General features: G+C 35.2%; 1 protein-coding gene across 1 annotated transcript in view; it reads right to left on the reverse strand.

Moving 5' to 3' along the window:
* LOC113469256 (protein serrate-like) overlaps positions 1–22,706 on the reverse strand; it is an 80,568-nt gene extending 57,862 nt beyond the window's left edge. The window contains exons 1-2 of the mRNA XM_026826801.1: positions 22,535–22,706; positions 16,341–16,525 (exon numbers count right to left, since the gene is read on the reverse strand). Coding sequence (XP_026682602.1) covers positions 16,341–16,525; positions 22,535–22,706 — 357 coding nt within the window. The remainder of the gene's footprint in view (positions 1–16,340; positions 16,526–22,534) is intronic.
* Positions 22,707–23,418: the final 712 nt, after the last annotated feature.

Consider the following 23,418-nt stretch of genomic DNA (forward strand, 5'->3'; position numbering starts at 1 on the left):
TTGATTTTTTCTCTCGAACAGAAAATATTTTGGGACGAAAGTATTTGACTTGATTTTGTAAACGAAAATCGACAGGGTGAATCATGATTTCGACATTTGAATGGTCAGCAAATATGTATAAGTAGAAAATGGTTGGATTTGATAAAGAAGAAGGAGAACATCTATCTGGTTGAAGTGTTAATTAATATAAAAATTAACAATAATGTTCATTTGTTGATTCCTTCCTTCGGAATCAAGAGTAGCTCACGACAAATGTGGATATCCTTCCCACATTCCTCTGCCATAAGAGTCCAGGACTTCGTCTGCTTCTAAATGAAATAGGTAGCAAATAATGTATAAGTTGAATTTCTGCAAACACTCTGAAATCGACGAGTACCTACCTAGTTATATCTAACTTTCCAGTGATCCTACCAAATAACAAAGATTAAAATGACTAATTATATTTTGCCTGCCTCCATTGAGCGATATATTATTTCCCGCCATCTACAATCTACATGTATAAGTTGAATTTCTACAAACACTCTGAAATCGACGAGTACCTACACTACCTACCTAGTTATATCTAACTTACCAGTGATTCTACCAAATAACAAAGATTAAAATGACTAATTATATTTTGCCTGCCTCCATTGAGCGATATATTATTTCCCGCCATCTACAATCTACACGGTATAGCTTATTCTATTGCCATCCTGTATAATTAAATCAAAACACATCTTGTTTATTCGATAAGAAAATAAAAGAACCTATGAACGAAAGATCGTATTGGGAGATAATTTAGAATTAATTGTGAACATTCGATCCTAAATTAAAACTATTTTTTATTGATAAAATATTTGATTTGATTCCGGAACATTTAAGATTCATGAGGATTGTTGTAAATTTTATGGACTAAATGATAAATCATTGTTGTCCAAGTCCTAAGAATTGTCCAAAGAAAAAATAAATTTTATTGATATAATAAGAGATGATGTGTAGTTAAATAAATCGAAGAATCGGGTAGGTGAGGAAAAAAATACTTACATGTTTTATACCTACTAATGATTGAAAATAAATTTTATTGATATACCTAATATCAGTAATAAGAGATGATGTGTAGTTAAATAAATCGAAGAATCGGGTAGGTGAGGAAAAAAATACTTACATGTTTTATACCTACTAATGATTTTTATACAAAAGTCTTATTTATACTAATTTAAACAGGTGACTGAAATTTGTCGAAATGAGGAAAACGTACAACTGTACGTCAAAGACTAGGAAATACCAACTTTTCATTTTTCATCACAAAGCACAAAGAGAAATTACCGCACTAAGCTACCTAGCTCAATACAAGAAAACACAACTTCTAATGTCAATATCTTGTGAGCTTCTTTCAAAAGTTATTTTCCCTCGCTAGTGAAATAATCTTAAAGACAATCTTAATTTATTCAAAATATACATTCACAAAGAAAATGGAAATAATTAACCTTAAAATTAAATTTAAAAAACCTAAAAAAACTTCAAATATTTTCAATAATAAAATATTGAACGGGTCATAAAACCCAATATTGATTTTTCAAAATGATTTCTAGATAGGTACCTACCTACAGGGTAAAAATAATAATATTGTTGAAATATTTAAAGAAGCAAAAGGAAAGGGAAACCACAAGATACTGGAGATAGAAGTTTATAAAACCCTGTATATGTATCACTTGACTGGTGTACATTAATTAATAGATTTCTACATATTGTTGAAATATTATCGTGAAGAAGATACAAGACCGTGATAATACCACAGACATTACGAAGGAAATACATCAATATATCAATGGGGAGAAATAATAATATTGTTGAAATATTTAAAGAAGCAAAAGGAAAGGGAAACCACAAGATACTGAAGTTTATAAAACCCTGAATATGTATCACTCGACTGGTGTACATTAATTAATAGATTTCTACACATTGTTGAAATATTATCGTGAAGAAGATACAAGACCGTGATAATACCACAGACATTACGAAGGAAATACATCAATATATCAAAATGAGGACATCATGGTTATAACAAGAGACAAACTAGACCTATTAATTAAGCATTACCATGAATGCTATTGTGGCAGGTTATTTTGATGTTCTCATCTCGCCCAGAATCACCCAAAAGTTCTATTTTTCAAATACTGAAATGACTTAATGAGTTTGATTGTCTGTGCTTGACTTTTGATATTATTAAGACATTTTCTAGATTATTATACTGGTAATTATTACCGGTGATCTAACAACACAACATTTCCCATCAACAATCCATGTTTTTACCTAAGTCTTGGTAATCAAATGACTCCACATTGTCTAGAATTCCAAATATGTAGAAACCAGGTTGAGGAAAATTCTTTACCAAACACCCTGGTACAGAATAGGCCAAGCCAATCAATGCAATAAACATGAAAGCGCTCTATACTCTTATCTCAATAAAAAAAAACTTGAATGATACTATCTCTCAGATAGCAAGAAACATACCAGCCGATTCCTTTACATTGCACTTGCTTGATTTAATCAATTTTGTTTTCTAATGAAGTGTTTGCTTTCTGGTCAAGTACAGCAGTGGCAAATGCATTTCTATTCTGCTCTCAGACCATTATGGCATCACTACTAGTATTGGGTTTATTTTAATTAGCATATTTATTGCTATATTCGCTGCAGAATTAAAACTACCTCAACGATCTTGTACCTGTGAACAGGTGGGATAACTTCTTTATTATTTTATTGTTATGCCGATAGTCAATTTGCTTGGACTATAAAATTTACCTAATGGGGAAAAGGTAATCCCATAATCCCCATATTATTACATACATATTTGCTCGATTAATTGGTTAGGTAACTATGGTTGTGCATTGCTTTTTACTTTCCTTATCCTATTTCTTGTTCACGTCATCATATTTTCAATTTCACCGTTTTAGTGCCAAAGAAATCAAATAAAAGCTGGCAAGAGTTAGAACAGCTCGGTTTTTTGTTCTGATAAACACAAATTCCAGGCTGTGGCAATGGCGCCTTTGGTTCCTTTTGGAGCAAAATAAACCGTGATTGGAAATGTGTGTTATCTGTTGGTTCGCAGAAGTGACATGGACACGAGTTGTTTGACATTGAACGGGATGGAAAGCCGCTTCAATGCAATCCCCGATGACAGTTCACATTGTAGATCGATCTAAGAATAGAAGCAGGGTCGTTTGCAGCCCAACCGGACTCTATAACCGGTGCTAACTACAAAAATGAGCCCCTCCTCAATATTTAAAGAAAAAGACCTTTAGGCCCATCGCACATTGGAAGCGTAGTAGCGCGACTTTTTGTAGCGGGTAGTCGTCTAAAAAACCAAACCTATGAAAATGATAGAGACTCTCTATCAGTCCATCAATATTTTCAAGAATTTTTTAAAGCCCAGTAGAATAGGAAAAAATCGCCTCAAGCGAAAATTTTCACTTGATAGGAAAAAGGCTGATGATTCGGGGATCCTTTAGAGGAGCCCGGGCCCGGAGGACCGGATGGGTCCCCTTATGAATGGTCCTGAAGAGAGGCAACGTTGGAAGGTGCATGATATTCACACAAGATGTGCTGAAATAAAAGACTAGGGACGTCAAAGCAAGGTTGATCCAGATATGTTGGGATCTCATTAGACGAAAACAGCGCAGACGTTTTGAATGTATGTAAACTAGGCAACAAATTAGAATGTGGATTATTTTGATACAGAGTCGAACTTGCAACTTTGCAAGAATGTATGCAAGGTGGATGCATCAGTGCAGAATAAGTCAAATGTGGTCCTTCGATCTGTTAACGAGAAAATTTTGCCCCTGACCGGGTTCATGAGATCTCAACTGAAAAATCTCGATTTTTCAAGATATCAAGGCCTAGAATAGCGGATTTGATGGTAGCAAAAACTAGACCATTCTTACCTACAAAAATTGTGAAATTCCAAGCTCAATCAGACTAAGTGGAAGAGGATACTTCTGGATAACTTGATCCTTAATATCCTTTGTGATGTTTACAAGACCCGCTCGTGCCCAAGTGGGGTTTTGAGATTTTAATCTTCAGGATATAAAGTGTTAGTTTAAACTTAAATTACTTTTAATAGACAGATGACATTCCTATCCTTTGCGGTGATAATAGAAAAGAACTGAGATGTCGATGTTTTACATGGAACTCATTAAGTTTCCTTTCCAAGTTCAGCAGGATGTCAAGTGAAGGCTCTTCCAATATTCAGACTATTTACCTAACGTTTCTTGAAAATTATTCCGTTGATTCTTAGATTGTACCGTCAGAAAACGTTACCTACATCTACAGAAAACCCTCAAAATAACGCGATATGAAATTCCAAAACGGTGATGAACTACGCAAACGCAATAAAAAAATGTAGGTAGGTACCTAATAACTTGTTGTTTTTTTTTAACTACCTACATACTTGCGTATTCAGATATCGATGATGGTTTGAAACTGGAAAACAAAATTTTGCATATTCTGAAACTTTGCTAGACATCCGACACTGCTGCGAAAAACGGTGAGAGAAGTTGTTACTGAAAACACTACAGCAAGTCTCCTATTCTGATTGGTTAAATAGAAATCAAATGTGCCCATTATATCTATCAAGTGTTTCGAATCTCAGCTCCTAGAAGTTGAGTCTTCTATATCAACATGTGTGTTGACATCGCTGCGTTGATGGACAACTGAATGACGACTGGCGATGAAATGTTGCTATCACAATCCCGCGAACTGCATCAACCAACACAACCGAGGCTAACCAAAACACAAGCCAGTATCATTTTAATACCCAAAGCTTGTGCTATCCCAGTTGGTCAGACTGACCCCTTCTATTGTTCCATGGATTTTTTGATGAATTCCCTTTAGGGATGAGCTTTTATTTTTCTACAAGCTTTTTTTTTATGAAAGATATAGGTAGGTCCCTAGGTAAAAACAGGCAAAGTGTTGCACTGCTAATGAGCTAATGACCCAACGAGAGCTTCTATGTAGGTACCTACATAATTATGTACATACATAATATGTTATACATGAGAAACATTACGTTCAAAAGAGATAGTACTTTGTACGTTTGTCTCAGAACTAAATACAAAAAGTTCAGGCACAATATTTTTTCTTTTCGGATTTAGGTAAATACAAATATTTTATCAGATGTTTTTGTCAAAGCAATTTTTTCTCGACACTCACATTCCCATTTTTTTATTGATTTTTTTCAAATGTATTTTGGTCCAAATATTATAAAAAGCAAGAGTAGGTATTATTACGTTTTATGAGAACAGGGAACTTTCATTTTAGCCGAAGGTAAACTAAACTCATTTAACACCAGAAATTGAAAGTTCTGTCTGAAAGCTGAAAATGTCTTTGAAAAAAATAAATTGCTCATAAATGTCTTTTTCGGAATTTTAACAAAGTAGATAATAAATAATTAATACGAGTAGGTACTTGGTTAAACAGCTCACAATAAACAAGTCGGTCAGATTAAACAGCTAAATTTTAATTCAATGTTTTTATTTCAATTAAACTCAATGTATTTAATTGGATAAGTAGGTAAGTGCGAATAATCAAGGGCTAAATAAAAAAGTTCCAAGAGATATTCCGAGAACACTTTTTTCTGCTTTTTTTCCAAGGTTCATGTCATTTTCCTTTTGATTTCTTCATGTTCGTTATTATTTTACCATCATCAATATACTTACTTCGTTAAAATCCTCTTGATTAAAAGTCAATAATAAAACAAGATCATGTAGGTAATATCTACCTGGTTAGTGGGTAGTACCCACGCTTGATGTAGTGTAATTTTTGGGCCCCATTGGAAAAATAGTTCTTTTGAATCTTTTAGTTGTAGAAGTCTTGAAAATCATAGCGGTAGTAAAAAGCGGAAACGATCCTCATTTCAAATAACCAGATAATTCCTTTCAAGCTGTAAATCCCGCTCTTCTCCCCTTTCCATTCTTTTTCTTCCCGTTTTATTATCTTCGATAGGTAGTAAAAAAGACAGAGATGCTGTCTTGACAAAAAAGGATTTTGTAAATCAGGAACCAAGAAAGAACATACCCTTCGAATCACCCTTCTAATTTCTTCATGCTAATTATATTCATCCAAGCACCTTTCACCTTTCTTTCAATTACTCTCAAGATATCCTTCTTTATTGTGATTTAAATAATCAAAAAGGGGGAGCGTGCCAATTCAAGAGAGGCTCAGAGGGTTGCTAGATATTTTTGATGACATTTTTATTTTGATTCATCAAGGAAATCGACTCAATTAGACCAAGTGGAAGAGGATACTTCTGGATAACTTGATCCTTAATATCCTTTGTGATGTTAGAAGACCCGCTCGTGCGCAAGTGGGGTTTTGAGATTTTAATCTTCAGGATATAAAGTGTTAGTTTAAACCTAAATTACTTTAATAGACAGATGACATTCCTATCCTTTGCAGTGATAATAGGAAAGAAAAGAATATAATAGGAAAGGAAAGAAAAGATGTCGATGTTTTACATGGAACTCATTAAGTTTCCTTTCCAAGTTCAGCAGGATGTCAAGTGAAGGCTCTTCTAATATTCAGACTATTTACCTAACGTTTCTTGAAAATTATTCCGTTGATTCTTAGATTGTACCGTCAGAAAACTTTATTACGCTACCTAAATCTACAGAAAACCCTCAAAATAACGCGATATGTCCATCAGTGTATTGAGAAACCGAGGTGAAGTGTTAATGAGGTAGGTGATTAGCTGGATGGGATAGTGTCTGCTTTTGTTATTACAGTTTCCATATGTCTTGAGTTCAAAAAGTAATTGTAACCAAGTTAGTATGGTATCATCCAGCTGTGCCTTGGTAGAGGTCAGACTTACCTCTTTCAAAAAATTAAAGAACATTTAGATTGTATAAGAAAAACAGGATTATTTTGTTGAAAAATAAAGAAGACAAAAAAGGGTGAAATTTCTGACCAAAAATGACCTTTTTCGTTAGTAAGAGTAAACTATCAATCCTGTTTTTGTGAATACAAGTACCTAATTAGGGACCAAGTGCTTCAAAATTGCCGATGTTCACAGTTCACCAAGACCAAATTACCCACCTCTTTTATTTTTCATTAAACATCAAAGACAAACCAAATCATAATTGAAAGGTGATTGTACCGACTGTACAGAATTGTACCGAAACCGACTTATTTCACGGAGATTGGCGACTTTATAAAAAAATGCACTCGGTAGCTACCTGTGTACTCAAATATCGGTGTTCTCTACCTGTCCTGTCTTGTGAAGGTAACTATGCAGTTGTGAGTGAAATACTTCTTAATTAGCAGCTCTAATGAGTCCCCGACGAAGACCAAAAAGTTCGCACTCGGTACCTAGCTGTGTACTCAAATATCGGTGTTCTCTACCTGTCTTGTGAAGGTAACTACGCAGTTGTGAGTGAAATACTTCTTAATTAGCAGCTCTAATGAGTCCCCGACGAAGACCAAAAAGTTGTCGGAAGCAAAAAATGCTACAGAAACATAAGTAATTTTGACAATCATTTTATTCTTAAAACTCCTGAGCTTAAATCATGACAATTGTGTCACATTTACTCATTTAGGTAAAAGAGGAATATTCTTTTCAATAAGGTATTAACTACCTAACCCAAATCAAATCTCAAATTCTTTGTGGTAAAGCAGAGCTTTTTCACAACTTTTGTGGATATCACACTCGGTACCTACATACCTACCTGTGTACTCAAATATCGGTGTTCTCTTAGAAAACTTCTCTACCTGTCTTGTGAAGGTAACTATGCAGTTGTGAGTGAAATACTTCTTAATTAGCAGCTCTAATGAGTCCCCGACGAAGACCAAAAAGTTGTCGGAAGCAAAAAATGCTACAGAAACATTTATAAGTAATTTTGACAATCATTTTATTCTTAAAACTCCTGAGCTTAAATCATGACAATTGTGTCACATTTACTCATTTAAAAGAGGAATATTCTTTTCAATAAAGTATTAACTACCTAACCCAAATCAAATCTCAAATTCTTTGTGGTAAAGCAGAGCTTTTTCACAACTTTTGTGGATATCACAGAATTAACACATATCTTTTTTTTCTTTTTTTTTTTAAATTAATCAGGGTGTTTACTTTGTAAAATGTACCCCCCATAATGTATCAAATATATGAGACCTTGGTTAGACTGCGGGGGAAAAGGGACTTTTCAGTCCTATCCCAGCAGGATAAACAAGGTATATTCTATTCTATTCTATTCTATTCTATTCTATTCTATTCTTTCTGGATCTAGGTAGATCAAGCGTGCCGGGAGGCCCGCGAACGTCAAGAGTTCGCAATGCCGATGCCGCCCGGCCTATAGGTACATATTTAATACAAAATGGATTTTCAAGGTATTAATGAAATTCTCAACTTCTACTATTGTACCTATTTGGTCCAATTTTCTTGAGTTTTGTCCCCTGATATTTGTTCTCGGAGTATCATGTTATTGGAGTTTTCTCATCGATACAGAGACTCGCGAGCATCATAAACCAAAAGGATACAGTTCCACGACATTGCAAAGCTTGCTTGGAAGCACGTTTTCTGTGTTCTAAAAGAAGTACTTCTCTACCAGAATCCTCTTCTATACTTGTGTGCCTTGTAAGACTGGAAAGACCAAGAAACCATTTCTACGTACAATGTGAGAAAAATAGGCACATCCACTGATTTAGGGGGGGGGAGGAATGATAGAAAGGTAAATAAATTCACCAATTTTCATAATATATACATTAGAGGAAAAATGGAAAATAGACACAACAAATCCATTAATAATTTAGAAAAGAAAGGTGTGCCCAAAATAAAACAAATGGCACCAATTTCAAAACATGGGAAAGCGGACACATCCACTAATTTATCAAAAGAAAAGAGAACACCTACGTCGAATACAAGAGAAGTGGTAGGATTTCATTGTAGGCGATCAATAGAGGAAAAACAGACACATCCACTAATATTTCCATAGACGTAGTCTGATGAAATGTGAGAGAAAAATAATAAATTATTTTTTGTACCTAGGTAAATGTGATAAACAATTGATGGACAACTTCTAACAAAATTGAAAATATTGGTTAACCATCAAGGCAGCCAGCGGCCTGTACATAGAAGACAGCAGATTCGAGGCCTGAAGATGTCAACGCACAGTACACAGAGACGGAAAGAATAAGAAATTCATGAACTTAAAAAAAATAAAATAAATAAAATATCCCCTGCTGCTGAAAATCCAATGAGAAGTTGGACCTTGCGGGGGGCGAAATGAATCAGTTCAGATCAAAAGGTTATGATTTATTGACTTGTAAACCACTTTAAAGTTTTACCAATAGAGGTACGCGAGTAGGTAGTGATCATTATTTAGGTATTTCAAGTAGGACTTTACCGTCTTTACCTGGGATATTGTCCAGTTCAAGTTCTCGAACGGGCCTTGATGTTTGAGGAAGTGATTTTGATGATTAGGTACGTACATACATGACATACACTGTTAACAATATGGAAAAGTCCTGAAAAAGGTGGTTTATAAGTTTGGATAGTTCTCGAACGGGCCTTGATGTTTGAGGAAGAGATTTTGATGATTAGGTACGTACATACATGACATACACTGTTAACAATATGGAAAAGTCCTGAAAAAGGTGGTTTATAAGTTTGGATATTTCTCGAACGGGCCTTGATGTTTGAGGAAGAGATTTTGATGATTAGGTACGTACATACGAGTACATGACATACACTGTTAACAATATGGAAAAGTCCTGAAAAAGGTGGTTTATAAGTTTGGATAGAAATACATATAAGGAGTACTGTGTTGTTTTGTTGGTTTCAAAAAAGTGTCAATTTTGAAAGCTTGCTTAAACAAAGGAAAAGCTATACCACAATAAGAGTATACTAAAGTAGATTATTACTTCCTTACCTACTTCTTGGGAACAGTTTGGAATTTTGGATACGTCTCAGCTCAGCTAAAGCTAATACCTACATTCCAGTACGATATTTAATTTATTTTTTATAAGATCTCCCAATGAAATAGCTCGGTTTGAAAACCCGATCTAAAACATAATTATTTACGTACCTACCCATAGTTTTTATATCTCCCAGAAGTATTAAACGTTCTTAAATGATTATTTTGCTCGGACCTTGACGCTTGTGATCTTTGGTATGCTCAACAAGGTTTCGAATTTGATATCTGAATTTTGAATCTTGCTTCAGATCAAATTATTTATACGGTCAAAATTCAATCGACAAAAAACGTCGGACAAAAAAGGTTCAAGCTTTGACTTGGTTATCTATCTATAGTTGCTTTAAGATTTAACTTGGTTATAAGTATTAATGAATGTAGGTGTTGTAGGTACGTAACTATCAGCATAGTTTGATCGAAGTGATGTTGACATAAGTAAATAAGTAGAATGAATATCAAAAGCCTTGTGAGAAGAACTGCAAATCCTCACGATAATACGAAGCTTCACAAATAGGTAGTAGTTGAAACCACGTCACATACCATTTTCCCCCATATGTTGACAATTTGCTCTGGCAAACTTGCATGCCGGCATTGTAGCAATCGGAAAGAAAAATAAACGAATCTACCTTCTTCAAACAAATCACAACCGTACCTATACCAGAACCTCATGAACACAAAATTCGTACTTGATTCGATGACCACCTGCATTTCCACAACAACTTTGGTACTGTCACTAAATCGCAAAAAAAAAAAAAAAAAAAAAAAAAAAAAAAAAAAAAAAAAAAAAAATTTAAATAAAAATTAAAAAAAAAAAAAAAAAAAAAAAAAAAAAAAAAAAAAAAAAAAAAAAAACAGACTACAACTTCAACTGAAATTAATGACAAAATAGTCCTTCTTCTGCAAGAATGGTATCATTAATTAACTAATGACCAGGCTGCAAGACCGGTTCAGGAGATGAATGATATTGAAATGGCCCTCCTGATATGCAGAGGAGACTTTGGTGACGTCTGAGTCTGCGCATGCGCAACCAAATAGTGAACCAGTTTTGTAGATAATAACTACCGAAAATGAACTTTCGGTTGGTAGTTTCGGTATTTATATCTGCTCTTTTCCAGAAAAAAGTATTTTCCACAAAATGGCGCCACATTATTATCACTTGTTACTACCGAAAATGAACTTTCGGTTGGTAGTTTCGGTATTTATATCTGCTCTTTTCCAGAAAAAAGTATTTTCCACAAAATGGCGCGTTGTTGTTGCAATGTATATTGTTACATGCAGGTTGACACTGTCAGGCGTTGTTTCAGATTTCCTCATCGACTGTGTTCAGATGTTTAGATATTGTTGCATGCAGGTTGACACTGTCAGGCGTTGTTTCAGATTTCCTCATCGACTGTGTTCAGATGTTTAGAGATTGTAACATGTGTAACATTTGGAAAGTGACCTCTTTCATGAGAAATTGTACATACGTAGCTATCAGTCACTCAGTCACATTTTTAGTTTGAGTAAATCGAGGAGCATAATGGTGTATTGAAAATCTACTTAGCCATATTTGCTTCGGATCTAGAGATCAATGGTTCGAGTACAAGTCAATATCTAAAACTGAGTGTAGCTTTTGAAGAAAGACGTTTGTTAACAAGACAAGTGGCAGAGTGACATTAGCATAATCAATATTACTTATAATTTACAATGTCTATGTTCTCGTGAATAATTTCAATGGCAGTTGTAAAGATTGCAACGGGTTCTAACGAATCCTCAATGTCGTTGGCACCGGACCTGACTCCTTGGATTTGTTTCGGGTATTTCTAGTTCAATAAGTCTGCCTGTCATTATGCAAAGCATCAGTGGAGTTATGGGTATCAAGAGATGTTCATCGACTGTGTTCAGATGTTTAGAGATTGTAACATTTGGAAAGTGACCTCTTTCATGAGAAATTGTACATACGTAGCTATCAGTCACATTTTTAGTTTGAGTATATCGAGGAGCATAATGGTGTATTGAAAATCTACTTAGCCATATTTGCTTCGGATCTAGAGATCAATGGTTCGAGTCCAAGTCAATATCTAAAACTGAGTGTAGCTTTTGAAGAAAGACGTTTGTTAACAAGACAAGTGGCAGAGTGACAATAATTAGCATCATCAATATTACTTACAATGTCTATGTTCTACTTATATGAAATTTAATTGGTTTATTAAACCATTAATATACATTAAGAATACTAAGATACGAGAAAGCCTTTTGCTTTGGTACAGGTTATCATTATTATTTTTAACGATAATTCAATTAATAGAGGTGGAAATTAAAGTGTAACGATTTTACGATTTAGACATGGGTATAATCTGACGTCTTGTTCTAGTGTTGTATTCTTGTAGTTCTTATTGCAGACATGTTTATGATCTGATGTATGATATGACGTTGACTGAAACTTCATTATTTCTAAGAGTACCTACATACCTAATGAATCTCAACAGACATAAAGAAGAGACCTAATAAACTGTGGAAATCGTACATGAATATCAAAAGTCGACCATTTCTTTTAGACTAGGCACTTATGTGTACTATCTCCTTTCGATAACGTTCAGACGTAAGATATACATAAATTAAATGAATCATCCATCAGTGGGTGGACAAAGTTGTTTGTTAACAAGACCTCTATGGAAAGAGAGTGCTTGACTACCATCCGAAAGACCACAAAGTGTGTTGTAAACAAATTGTGAACTTATATCAAAGTCATCAGATAATAATTGCAGTGTATAATTATCTTCGTGTGTACCGGAGAAATGAATAATAGGCACCGATAATATCTGTTTGAAAGTGACATCAATAGGTACAGCGATTTGCATGTACATAGGTACCTAATATTTGAGTTCAATTAGAAGTTGATAAGGATTTATGGTGACAGTGAGAATGACAGTCTATGTTCTCGTGAATAATTTCAATGGCAGTTGTAATGAGTGCAACGGGTTCTAACGAATCCTCAATGTCGTCAGCACCGGACCTGACTCCTTGGATTTGTTTCGGGTATTTCTAGTTCAATAAGTCTGCCTGTCATTATGCAAAGCATCAGTGGAGTTATGTCATTTGTCAATATTGTTTCATTGATAACTGTGGCGTTGTTTCGAGTTTCCTTTGTGAAAGGTGTACTGTGTGATACATCCGGTCTCATGGATGTATCTGTGTTGCAGTTAATAATAATTGCAGTGTATAATTATCTTTGTGTGTACCGGAGAAATGAATAATAGGCACCGATAATATCTGTTTGAAAGTGACATCAACAGGTACAGCGATTTGCATGTACATAGGTACCTAATATTTGAGTTCAATTAGAAGTTGATAAGGATTTATGGTGACAGTGAGAATGACACCCACAAGTTCTGAGTCACTCACTAATCTCATTTCGTAATTTGGAAACCTAGAGTAAACAAAGTCACACCATACCAAAAATGGAAAAATCGAATGAAGTTTCATGAATGCAAAGTTCACATGAGAAAATCAAATTGAAAGACACAGAGCAGCCTTAACAATATGTAAATGTGAAGGTACCAGAATATGGTAATTTACATGGAATTGAGAGCACCCAGCTTCTAATGCCATCAAATTGAATTACATAACTAGGTAGATCCTAGTCAATTGACTGTGTACTTGAGGTTATTAGCTGGATATTTACACTTCTTTCTGATTGCATGGTAATTTACATGGAATTGAGAGCACCCAGCTTCTAATGCCAGCAAATTGAATTACATAACTAGGTAGATCCTAGTCAATTGACTGTGTACTTGAGGTTATTAGCTGGATATTTACACTTCTTTCTGATTGAATAATAATTGCAGTGTATAATTATCTTTGTGTGTACCGGAGAAATGAATAATAGGCACCGATAATATCTGTTTGAAAGTGACATCAACAGGTACAGCGATTTGCATGTACATAGGTACCTAATATTTGAGTTCAATTAGAAGTTGATAAGGATTTATGGTGACAGTGAGAATGACACCTCATTTAACACCAGAAATTGAAAGTTCTGTCTGAAAGCTGAAAACGTCTTTGGAAATAAATTGTTCATTAATGTCTTCTTCGGAATTTTAACAAAGTAGATAATAAATAATTAATACGAGTAGGTACTTGGTTAAACAGCTCATAATAACCAGGTCGGTCAGATTAAACAGCTAAATTTTAATTCAATGTTTTTATTTCAATTAAACTCAATGTATTTAATTGGATAAGTAGGTAAGTGCGAATAATCAAGGGCTAAATAAAAAAGTTCCAAGAGATATTCCGAGAACACTTTTTTCTGCTTTTTTTTCCAAGGTTCATGTCATTTTCCTTTTGATTTCTTCATGTTCGTTATTATTTTACCATCATCAATATACTTACTTCGTTAAAATCCTCTTGATTAAAAGTCAATAATAAAACAAGATCATGTAGGTAATATCTACCTGGTTAGTGGGTAGTACCCACGCTTGATGTAGTGTAATTTTTGGGCCCCATTGGAAAAATAGTTCTTTCCAAGGTTCATGTCATTTTCCTTTTGATTTCTTCATGTTCGTTATTATTTTACCATCATCAATATACTTACTTCGTCAAAAGTCAATAATAAAACAAGATCATGTAGGTAATATCTACCTGGTTAGTGGGTAATACCCACGCTTGATGTAGTGTAATTTTTGGGCCCCATTGGAAAAATAGTTCTTTTGAATCTTTTAGTTGTAGAAGTCTTGAAAATCATAGCGGTAGTAAAAAGCGGAAACGATCCTCATTTCAAATAACCGGATAATTCCTTTCAAACTGTAAATCCTGCTCTTCTCCCCTCTCCATTCCTTTTCTTCCCGTTTTATTATCTTCGATAGGTAGTAAAAAAGACAGAGATGCTGTCTTGACAAAAAAGGATTTTGTAAATCAGGAACCAAGATAATTCCTTTCAAGCTGTAAATCCCGCTCTTCTCCCCTTTCCATTCTTTTTCTTCCCGTTTTATTATCTTCGATAGGTAGTAAAAAAGACAGAGATGCTGTCTTGACAAAAAAGGATTTTGTAAATCAGGAACCAAGAAAGAACATATACCCTTCGAATCACCCTTCTAATTTCTTCATGTTAATTATATTCATCCAAGCACCTTTCACCTTTCTTTCAATTACTCTCAAGATATCCTTCTTCATTGTGATTTAAATAATCAAAAGGGGGAGCGTGCCAATTCAAGAGAGGCTCAGAGGGTTGCTAGATATTTTTGATGACATTTTTATTTTGATTCATCAAGGAAATCGACTCAATTAGACCAAGTGGAAGAGGATACTTCTGGATAACTTGATCCTTAATATCCTTTGTGATGTTAGAAGACCCGCTCGTGCGCAAGTGGGGTTTTGAGATTTTAATCTTCAGGATATAAAGTGTTAGTTTAAACCTAAATTACTTTAATAGACAGATGACATTCCTATCCTTTGCAGTGATAATAGGAAAGAAAAGAATATAATAGGAAAGGAAAGAAAAGATGTCGATGTTTTACATGGAACTCATTAAGTTTCCTTTCCAAGTTCAGCAGGATGTCAAGTGAAGGCTCTTCTAATATTCAGACTATTTACCTAACGTTTCTTGAAAATTATTCCGTTGATTCTTAGATTGTACCGTCAGAAAACTTTATTACGCTACCTAAATCTACAGAAAACCCTCAAAATAACGCGATATGTCCATCAGTGTATTGAGAAACCGAGGTGAAGTGTTAATGAGGTAGGTGATTAGCTTCTAACGCTTCTTGAGTTCCAAGTTTCAGATCCACCACTATCTATTGGGGACAAAAACTTTTTTCCCACCGTTCAACGTTTGAGCTCGAGACACACAAAATTGAACACACACTTTCAGTACCTACGTAAATAGGGAAGATATTGTAAATAAACTAAAATTCTTTTTTGATTGTTGTCAATGGGAAACTGCTTAAATTAGGTAGGAGAGCTTAGGTAGGAGAGCTTCGTAGAGCTTTACCAGACAGAGTGTGACTTAAAAAAGAGTTCAAAATGTTCAAATATGATCCTTAGTTAACCACATGATAAATTTTATTTTTTATTCCATAAAAAATTCATTAGACTAATTCAATTTTATTGGCCCCAGTACTGTACCAATAACTAGGTAGGAGAGCTTCGTAGAGCTTTACCAGACAGAGTGTGACTTAAAAAAGAGTTTAAAATGCTCAAATATGATCCTTAGTTAGCCACATGATAAATTTTATTTCATAATCCATAAAAAGTTCATTATACTAATTTGGTTTCATTAGCCCCCCACGAATACCAATAACAAAGGAGACCAAGTTCATCTTCAAAACCCACAGCCCTAGATATCAGATTCAAGTCCTTTCCTCACATCACAAGGGACATTTTATTTCCTAACCTGGCAAGAACCTCTGTTATCTGAAAACTTACTGAACTATATTGTGATAGTATAAGAGACAATGATATCACTGACAGCAAGCTTCTAGTAGTAGAATTCAGAACGATCCTGATTCTTGACAGAGCCATAAATCTGGTATGATTATAGGCATAGTACTGGTATTTGACAGTCCATAACTGCAATGCTTCAGCAGTGTATAAACCTATGTCATAAAATTCTATGAAGTAAGAAAAACAGGATTATTTTGTTGAAAAATAAAGAAGACAAAAAAGGGTGAAATTTCTGACCAAAAATGACCTTATTCGTTAGTAAGAGTAACCTATCAATCCTGTTTTTGTGAATACAAGTACCTAATTAGGTACCAGGTGCTTCAAAATTGCCGATGTTCACAGTTCACCAAGACCAAATTACCCACCTCTTTTATTTTATCAAAGACAAACCAAATCATAATTGAAAGGTGATTGTACCGACTGTACAGAATTGTACCGAAACCGACTTATTTCACGGAGATTGGCGTCGTACGTTTGTCTCAGAACTGAATACAAAAAGTTCAGGCACAATATTTTTTCTTTTCGGATTTAAATACAAATATTTTATCAGATGTTTTTGTCAAAGCAAATTTTTCTCGACGCTCATATTCCCATTTTTTTATTGATTTTTTTTTCAAATGTATATTTGGTCCAAATATTATAAAAAGCAAGAGTAGGTATTATTACGTTTTATGAGAACAGGGAACTTTCATTTTAGCCGAAGGTAAACTAAATCTGTCAACGATACATTATGTACCTAATACCTAACTAATAATATTGACATGTGAAACTTATTAGGTACACATTTTAGAACTAAATTAGACTCATATAAATTAAGGGTAAAGCAAGTTAGGTTCTGTGTACGGTTTAAACCGAATGGTTAATGATAGATAATCCAATAATAATAATAGTAATAGGTGAATTTGATCATTAATGTCTTGTAAATACTTGTAAGTTGTCTCCAAGCATTTAAACTTTGACTTGCTTTTGAGAATAGATAAAATAGAACTTCTTTGAACTCACCCACTTGCATGTCAGCTTCACATGTTGCCTATATATTTTCACATTATAGCTATGTATCTATTTCTAATGTAGCATGTTTACTGAAGTATCGCCACAAACATTTATAACAAAGATACCTACTGTATTGCTCCACAAAAAATAGTACTCTCTGATGGCAAACGGTATCTATTTCTAATGTAACATGTTTACTGAAGTATCGCCACAAACATTTATAACAAAGATACCTACTGTATTGCTCCACAAAAAATAGTACGCTCTGATGGCAAACCCCATATACACAAGTACTCGTATTTCTCCTCAGACGCCATAAAACCATGCAGATTCCCGGGTTTACATTATTTATGTGAACTGTTCTATCAAATCGGTCCACATTGTCCATAAGCATTGTACACCCATGACCTTTGTATGTAGAGTTTATTTTCACATGGAAATACAATATTGTACACGCATTGCGACGGTACAACCTAGTCACAAGTTGTGCTTCTTGGATTCTGCTAACAGACACAGAAGCGATCTGAATAGAAACAAGAGAGTATTCAAGTTCGAAAGACATTGTGTATTCAAAAACTCAATAACCTGTGATGCTGAGATAGACTCAGTGCATGTGTTTATAATAATAGTGCTTGTACTGCTTAAGAAGGTCTAAACAGTCCCTTTACCCAGTACATATTAGGCTGCTATTGTCATTGTGCTAAATTTATCAAAACTGAGGACAAAATAATGTCCAAACCTCGGCTAGTACATTGTGTATTCAAAAACTCAATAACCTGTGATGCTGAGATAGATTCAGTGCATGTGTTTACAATAATAGTGCTTGTACTACTCAAGAAGGTCTAAACAGGCCCTTTACCCAGTACATATTAGGCTGCTATTGTCATTGTGCTAAATTTATCAAAACTGAGGACAAAATAATGTCCAAACCTCGGCTAGGATTCATAGTAGTCAAATAAGTCACCCGGTAAATTCTGAGAGGACATGGGCCAACGTAACCCAATCCCATCCTCGGCCCTCTGTGTTATGATACCATCAAGAGGTGCATACTATGTGTTGTGATACCAACAGAGGCACTGAGCTTCAGGTACTCAACCGTGTCACAAATAAGCGCCTCAGATTTCACGTCTGTAAGGTTTCAGAGTTTTGACCGTCAGCAGATCTCATGCATGAACAACCAAATAAGTCACCCGGTAAATTCTGAGAGGACATGGGCCAACGTAATCCAATCTCATCCTCGGCCCTCTGTGTTATGATACCATCAGAGGTACATACTATGTGTTGTGATACCAACAGAGGCACTGAGCTTCAGGTGCTCAACCGTGTCACAAATAAGCGCCTCAGATTTCACGTCTGTAAGGTTTCAGAGTTTTGACCGTCAGCAGATCTCATGCATGAACAACATGGTTCAGATTTTGGACGTTTTCGAGTTTAAGAGGGACAAGGGAATATTTTGAAATCGGATTCCCTCGTTTTTCTCAAAACGGATCGGAGAGCTCCTTGTGTGGGTAGTGAGTAGTAGCCTTGTACTTTGTCTTTTGACCTTTTTCAAAAGCATAGTTTTGACCACAATAGTATTAGTCCTGCAGTCCTATTAGAGCAATATAAAGTTATAAAGAAGTAGGTATAGGCATTATTTTTAATACTTCTTGAGATAAATGTTCATCAAGGAAAAGCAGGTACCAAAGACTATTCGACGAATCTGCCTTTCGATGTTTTCCAGTATTTTCATGTATGTATGTGTATTTCTTTTCGAACTTGAATTTCTTTTTGAACAAATGGTATCATAGACTGAATACAATATTTAAGTTTCACTTCTATTTTGAAATCGGATTCCCTCGTCTTTCTCAAAACGGATCGGAGAGCTCCTTGTGTGAGTAGTAGCCCTGTACTTTGTCTTTTGACCTTTTTCAAAAGCATAGTTTTGACCACAATAGTATTAGTCCTGCAGTCCTATTCGAGCAAGATAAAGTTATACTCCTGAGTTTCACTTTGATCTAGCCAACAAGCTCTGTTACGAAATATTTCAATTTTTAATTGGATACCATTTTAATTTCCAAGAAGTTAATTTGGAACGTACACAGAAAGCTCGGTCTTAAAAACAATAATGAATGAACAGAAAAAAAGAACTAAACTGAGAGCTCTAATAATTACCATCTGTCAAAAAATAACAAATACCACCTATATCCTGTAGTATCTTGAACTATTCTTCTATTCTTTACAACTGTAGTAGAAGTTCTACTTAATATTTGAAGATTTGAACTTTAGGAAACCTATCACCCTCAAGCTAAACAATTTTTTACCTTTTATTTCGTTACGTTTGTGCTTTTTCTAGTAAAAATCTATGAGTAGTTGGAGTTTCAAGTCTGCGGGTTCTATTGTTCGATTCATTAGTTTTAAAGTATTTTTACAGTAGTTTCTGCTTCATGTTTCGTTTTATCAGCTTTGTCTGCTCTTATCTGCAGCCAGCAAGATCGCATTCTACTTACATGCGTGAAGGAGTGCCAAATATACCAACATGTGTAAGTGCATGCCCGTCTATATCGTGATGTTAAGGATATCGTCAGCAATTTTTTCAGAGCAATGCCGTTGTACTTCCTAGAGTTTACAAGGTAAAGTTCATTTAATTGTTATTATCTTATTATGAAGTCTTGAAGATTGTAATGCAAGGTTTTATATCGATAATAATGAATTCAATGTATCGGTAAAAAAAAGAATGCAATATTGCTGCGGCTTTTGTTTCAAATATATTGATAGGTAGCCTGTACGAATACAGATACATTACTCAGGTACATACATATGTAAGTAATATAATTATGTTTGAGCTCAAGGCTCAAAAGTAAATGGAAATGTCCATAATATCTTCAAAATATGAAGGCAGTACATGTTTCAAAGTTAAAGGCGGCACTTTTACCTATTTTGTAATGACTAACCTATAGCGTTATTTTGCCAAGAAGCTACAATCCCCAGCCGCCTACCCATGCATGTTATTCCACAAGCTGATGGAGTACTGTGTTGTTTTGTTGGTTTCAAAAAAGTGTCAATTTTGAAAGCTTGCTTAAACAAAGGAAAAGCTATACCACAATAAGAGTATACTAAAGTAGATTATTACTTCCTTACCTACTTCTTGGGAACAGTTTGGAATTTTGGATACGTCTCAGCTCAGCTAAAGCTAATACCTACATTCCAGTACGATATTTAATTTATTTTTTATAAGATCTCCCAATGAAATAGCTCGGTTTGAAAACCCGATCTAAAACATAATTATTTACGTACCTACCCATAGTTTTTATATCTCCCAGAAGTATTAAACGTTCTTAAATGATTATTTTGCTCGGACCTTGACGCTTGTGATCTTTGGTATGCTCAACAAGGTTTCGAATTTGATATCTGAATTTTGAATCTTGCTTCAGATCAAATTATTTATACGGTCAAAATTCAATCGACAAAAAACGTCGGACAAAAAAGGTTCAAGTTTTGACTTGGTTATCTATCTAGAGTTGCTTTAAGATTTAACTTGGTTATAAGTATTAATAAATGTAGGTGTTGTAGGTACGTAACTATCAGCATAGTTTGATCGAAGTGATGTTGACATAAGTAAATAAGTATAATGAATTTCAAAAGCCTTGTGAGAAGAACTGCAAATCCTCACGATAATACGAAGCTTCACAAATAGGTAGTAGTTGAAACCCCGTCACATACCATTTTCCCCCATATGTTGACAATTTGCTCTGGCAAACTTGCATGCCGGCATTGTAGCAATCGGAAAGAAAAATAAACGCTTTCACAGTTTCCACGACCATTTCGTAAGCTTCAAATCCACAAGTATCACTCCAATAAACTGACGCATGTTAACACTGTTCACAGTTAACTGACGCCCGGTTTAACGAAGCGGGCAACGGTCATTCCGTCTTATCAATATGGGCAGGCAACTTCTAATGCCCTCATTACCCTGTCTGGCCATAGTGCAGTAAAATGAACACTTGGTGGCTAATTCATTTGATCCATCAATGTCAGCCTGGCAGTGGGTGCCCTGCTGTCCAAGAACTCATTATTTACACCAAATGTTTCATCAACTTTGTCCTGACCTCATAGATTATAAAACAAAAGGGTTAAGACAGCTGAAATATTGATTGAAATTCAGCCTCATGATCGTTTCCCAGACAACTTTGTGAACAATAAGCAACTAATGGCCCTTGTACAGAAAAATTGATTGATTTGCTGGTGAGCGTGATTTTCATATCACATGGCAAATGAATTTTGAATATCAATTTTGAAAACGACCTCATTACTCATACAGCTCGGGTAGAGGCATTTTGGTACACGTTTGACATTGTAGTAGTTTCTAGAATTTGCTGGAAATAAGGAATGTTCTCAATAGCTGATTTTGCTCCCACAAATAATTAACTGTTCATAGGATCCGGAAAATCAAACATAATCATTAGACAAGTTTGCAAATTTCCGAAAATATTTGATCGGCCTGACAATGTTGCCATTCTGAGCCCTCAATATCCGATTATCAAGAATATGGGAGACACGGAAATAGTAGGAATCCAACACACCGGGTAGGTACTCACACGATTCTGGGCCTCTATTGAGAACCTATTCTATTCTGAGATTGTCTGAAATGCCCCCCACTGGGACAAATGGCGTGCAGTTGGAACTTTGAGCCTGGCTTTCTCGAGACTTTCAACCAGACCAATCTATAACCATTTATTTCTTTCGGGTTACGGAGGACTTGGGGGCTGGTTTCTGATTGCATACAGGTGACAAATCTAATGTTATAAACATAATCTAACATTGGCAGCATGTGGTGCAAGTAAAGTTCTTTTAATAAGTGTTATTGCACATGTAACTTACAAGATCATAACATATGCTAATGCAGATTATTACACATTAGCACACCATCGGAATGGGTTTCAGATTAGAATGTATGTCAATGTTGGGTTCTTTTCAGAAAGGCACTCGAGCTACAGTTTACAGTTTTATTTTAAATTCATAGAATTAAATAACCTAGTTAGGTAGGTAAGTTGGTAGGTATCTAGGTATCAAACATTTTGGTCTAAGATAGGTAACTACTTCAAAAATCATAGACGAGGTAAATTCTCGGTTAGGTAGTTTTTCTATTAAAAGTGTACTAGTTTTGGTTAAGTATCAATGGTATCACTCACTCAAAATCCTACCAATGCCATTTATGGTCACAGCTGCTTTGAAGGATCTGCCAATGTTACCATCCTGTAGAAGTTTAATTGAATTGGCACGGTTGTTATTTACATTGAGCATACAGGTGGCTCGCAAATGTCTCTTGTTTGGAGTGTGCAGTGTATGTCTGTGCGGTAAGAAATGTCCTCTCATTATCCAAGTTTGTCCTCGAGGTTTGGAGTCGGGTCGGCCAATGTGGCTGGCAAAAGTCCAAAAGCTTTGCACTCCTGTTCTCCCTGATAAATCTAGGTTAAATGAGGCAATACATACTGGGTACTGGATTCAAGTGAACAGACAATAATTCCCTACCTCTTTCATCCCTTCCCGGTTATGCGGGATCGGCAGTTGGCATGCATTGAGGTTCAGGACCATTCATAAGGGGACCCATCTGGTCCTCCGAGCCCGGGCTCCTCTAAAGGATCCCTGAATCATCAGCCTTTTTCCTATCAAGTGAAAATTTTCGCTTGAGGCGATTTTTTCCTATTCTACTGGGCCTTAAGAAATCCTTGAAAATATTGATGGAGGGTCTCCATCATTTTCATAGGTTTGGTTTTTTAGAGTTTTAGACGACTACCCGCTACAAAAAGTCGCGCTACTACGCTTCCAATGTGCGATGGGCCTAAAGGTCTTTTTCTTTAAATGTTGAGGAGGGGCTCATTTTTGTAGTTGGCACCGGTTATGGAGTCCGGTTGGGCTGCAAACGACCCTGCTTCTATTCTTAGATCGATCTACAATGTGAACTGTCATCGGGGATTGCATTGAAGCGGCTCTGACCTATATTTGGCAAAAAATGGGCCGTTTTGCAAAAAAAATTGCAAATTTAAAAAATGCCATTTTAATCATCAAAATTTCATCTAGATGATGC

Source organism: Diaphorina citri, unplaced genomic scaffold, assembly GCF_000475195.1.
Source record: "Diaphorina citri unplaced genomic scaffold, Diaci psyllid genome assembly version 1.1 scaffold1005, whole genome shotgun sequence".
NCBI classification, from domain to species: domain Eukaryota; kingdom Metazoa; phylum Arthropoda; class Insecta; order Hemiptera; family Psyllidae; genus Diaphorina; species Diaphorina citri.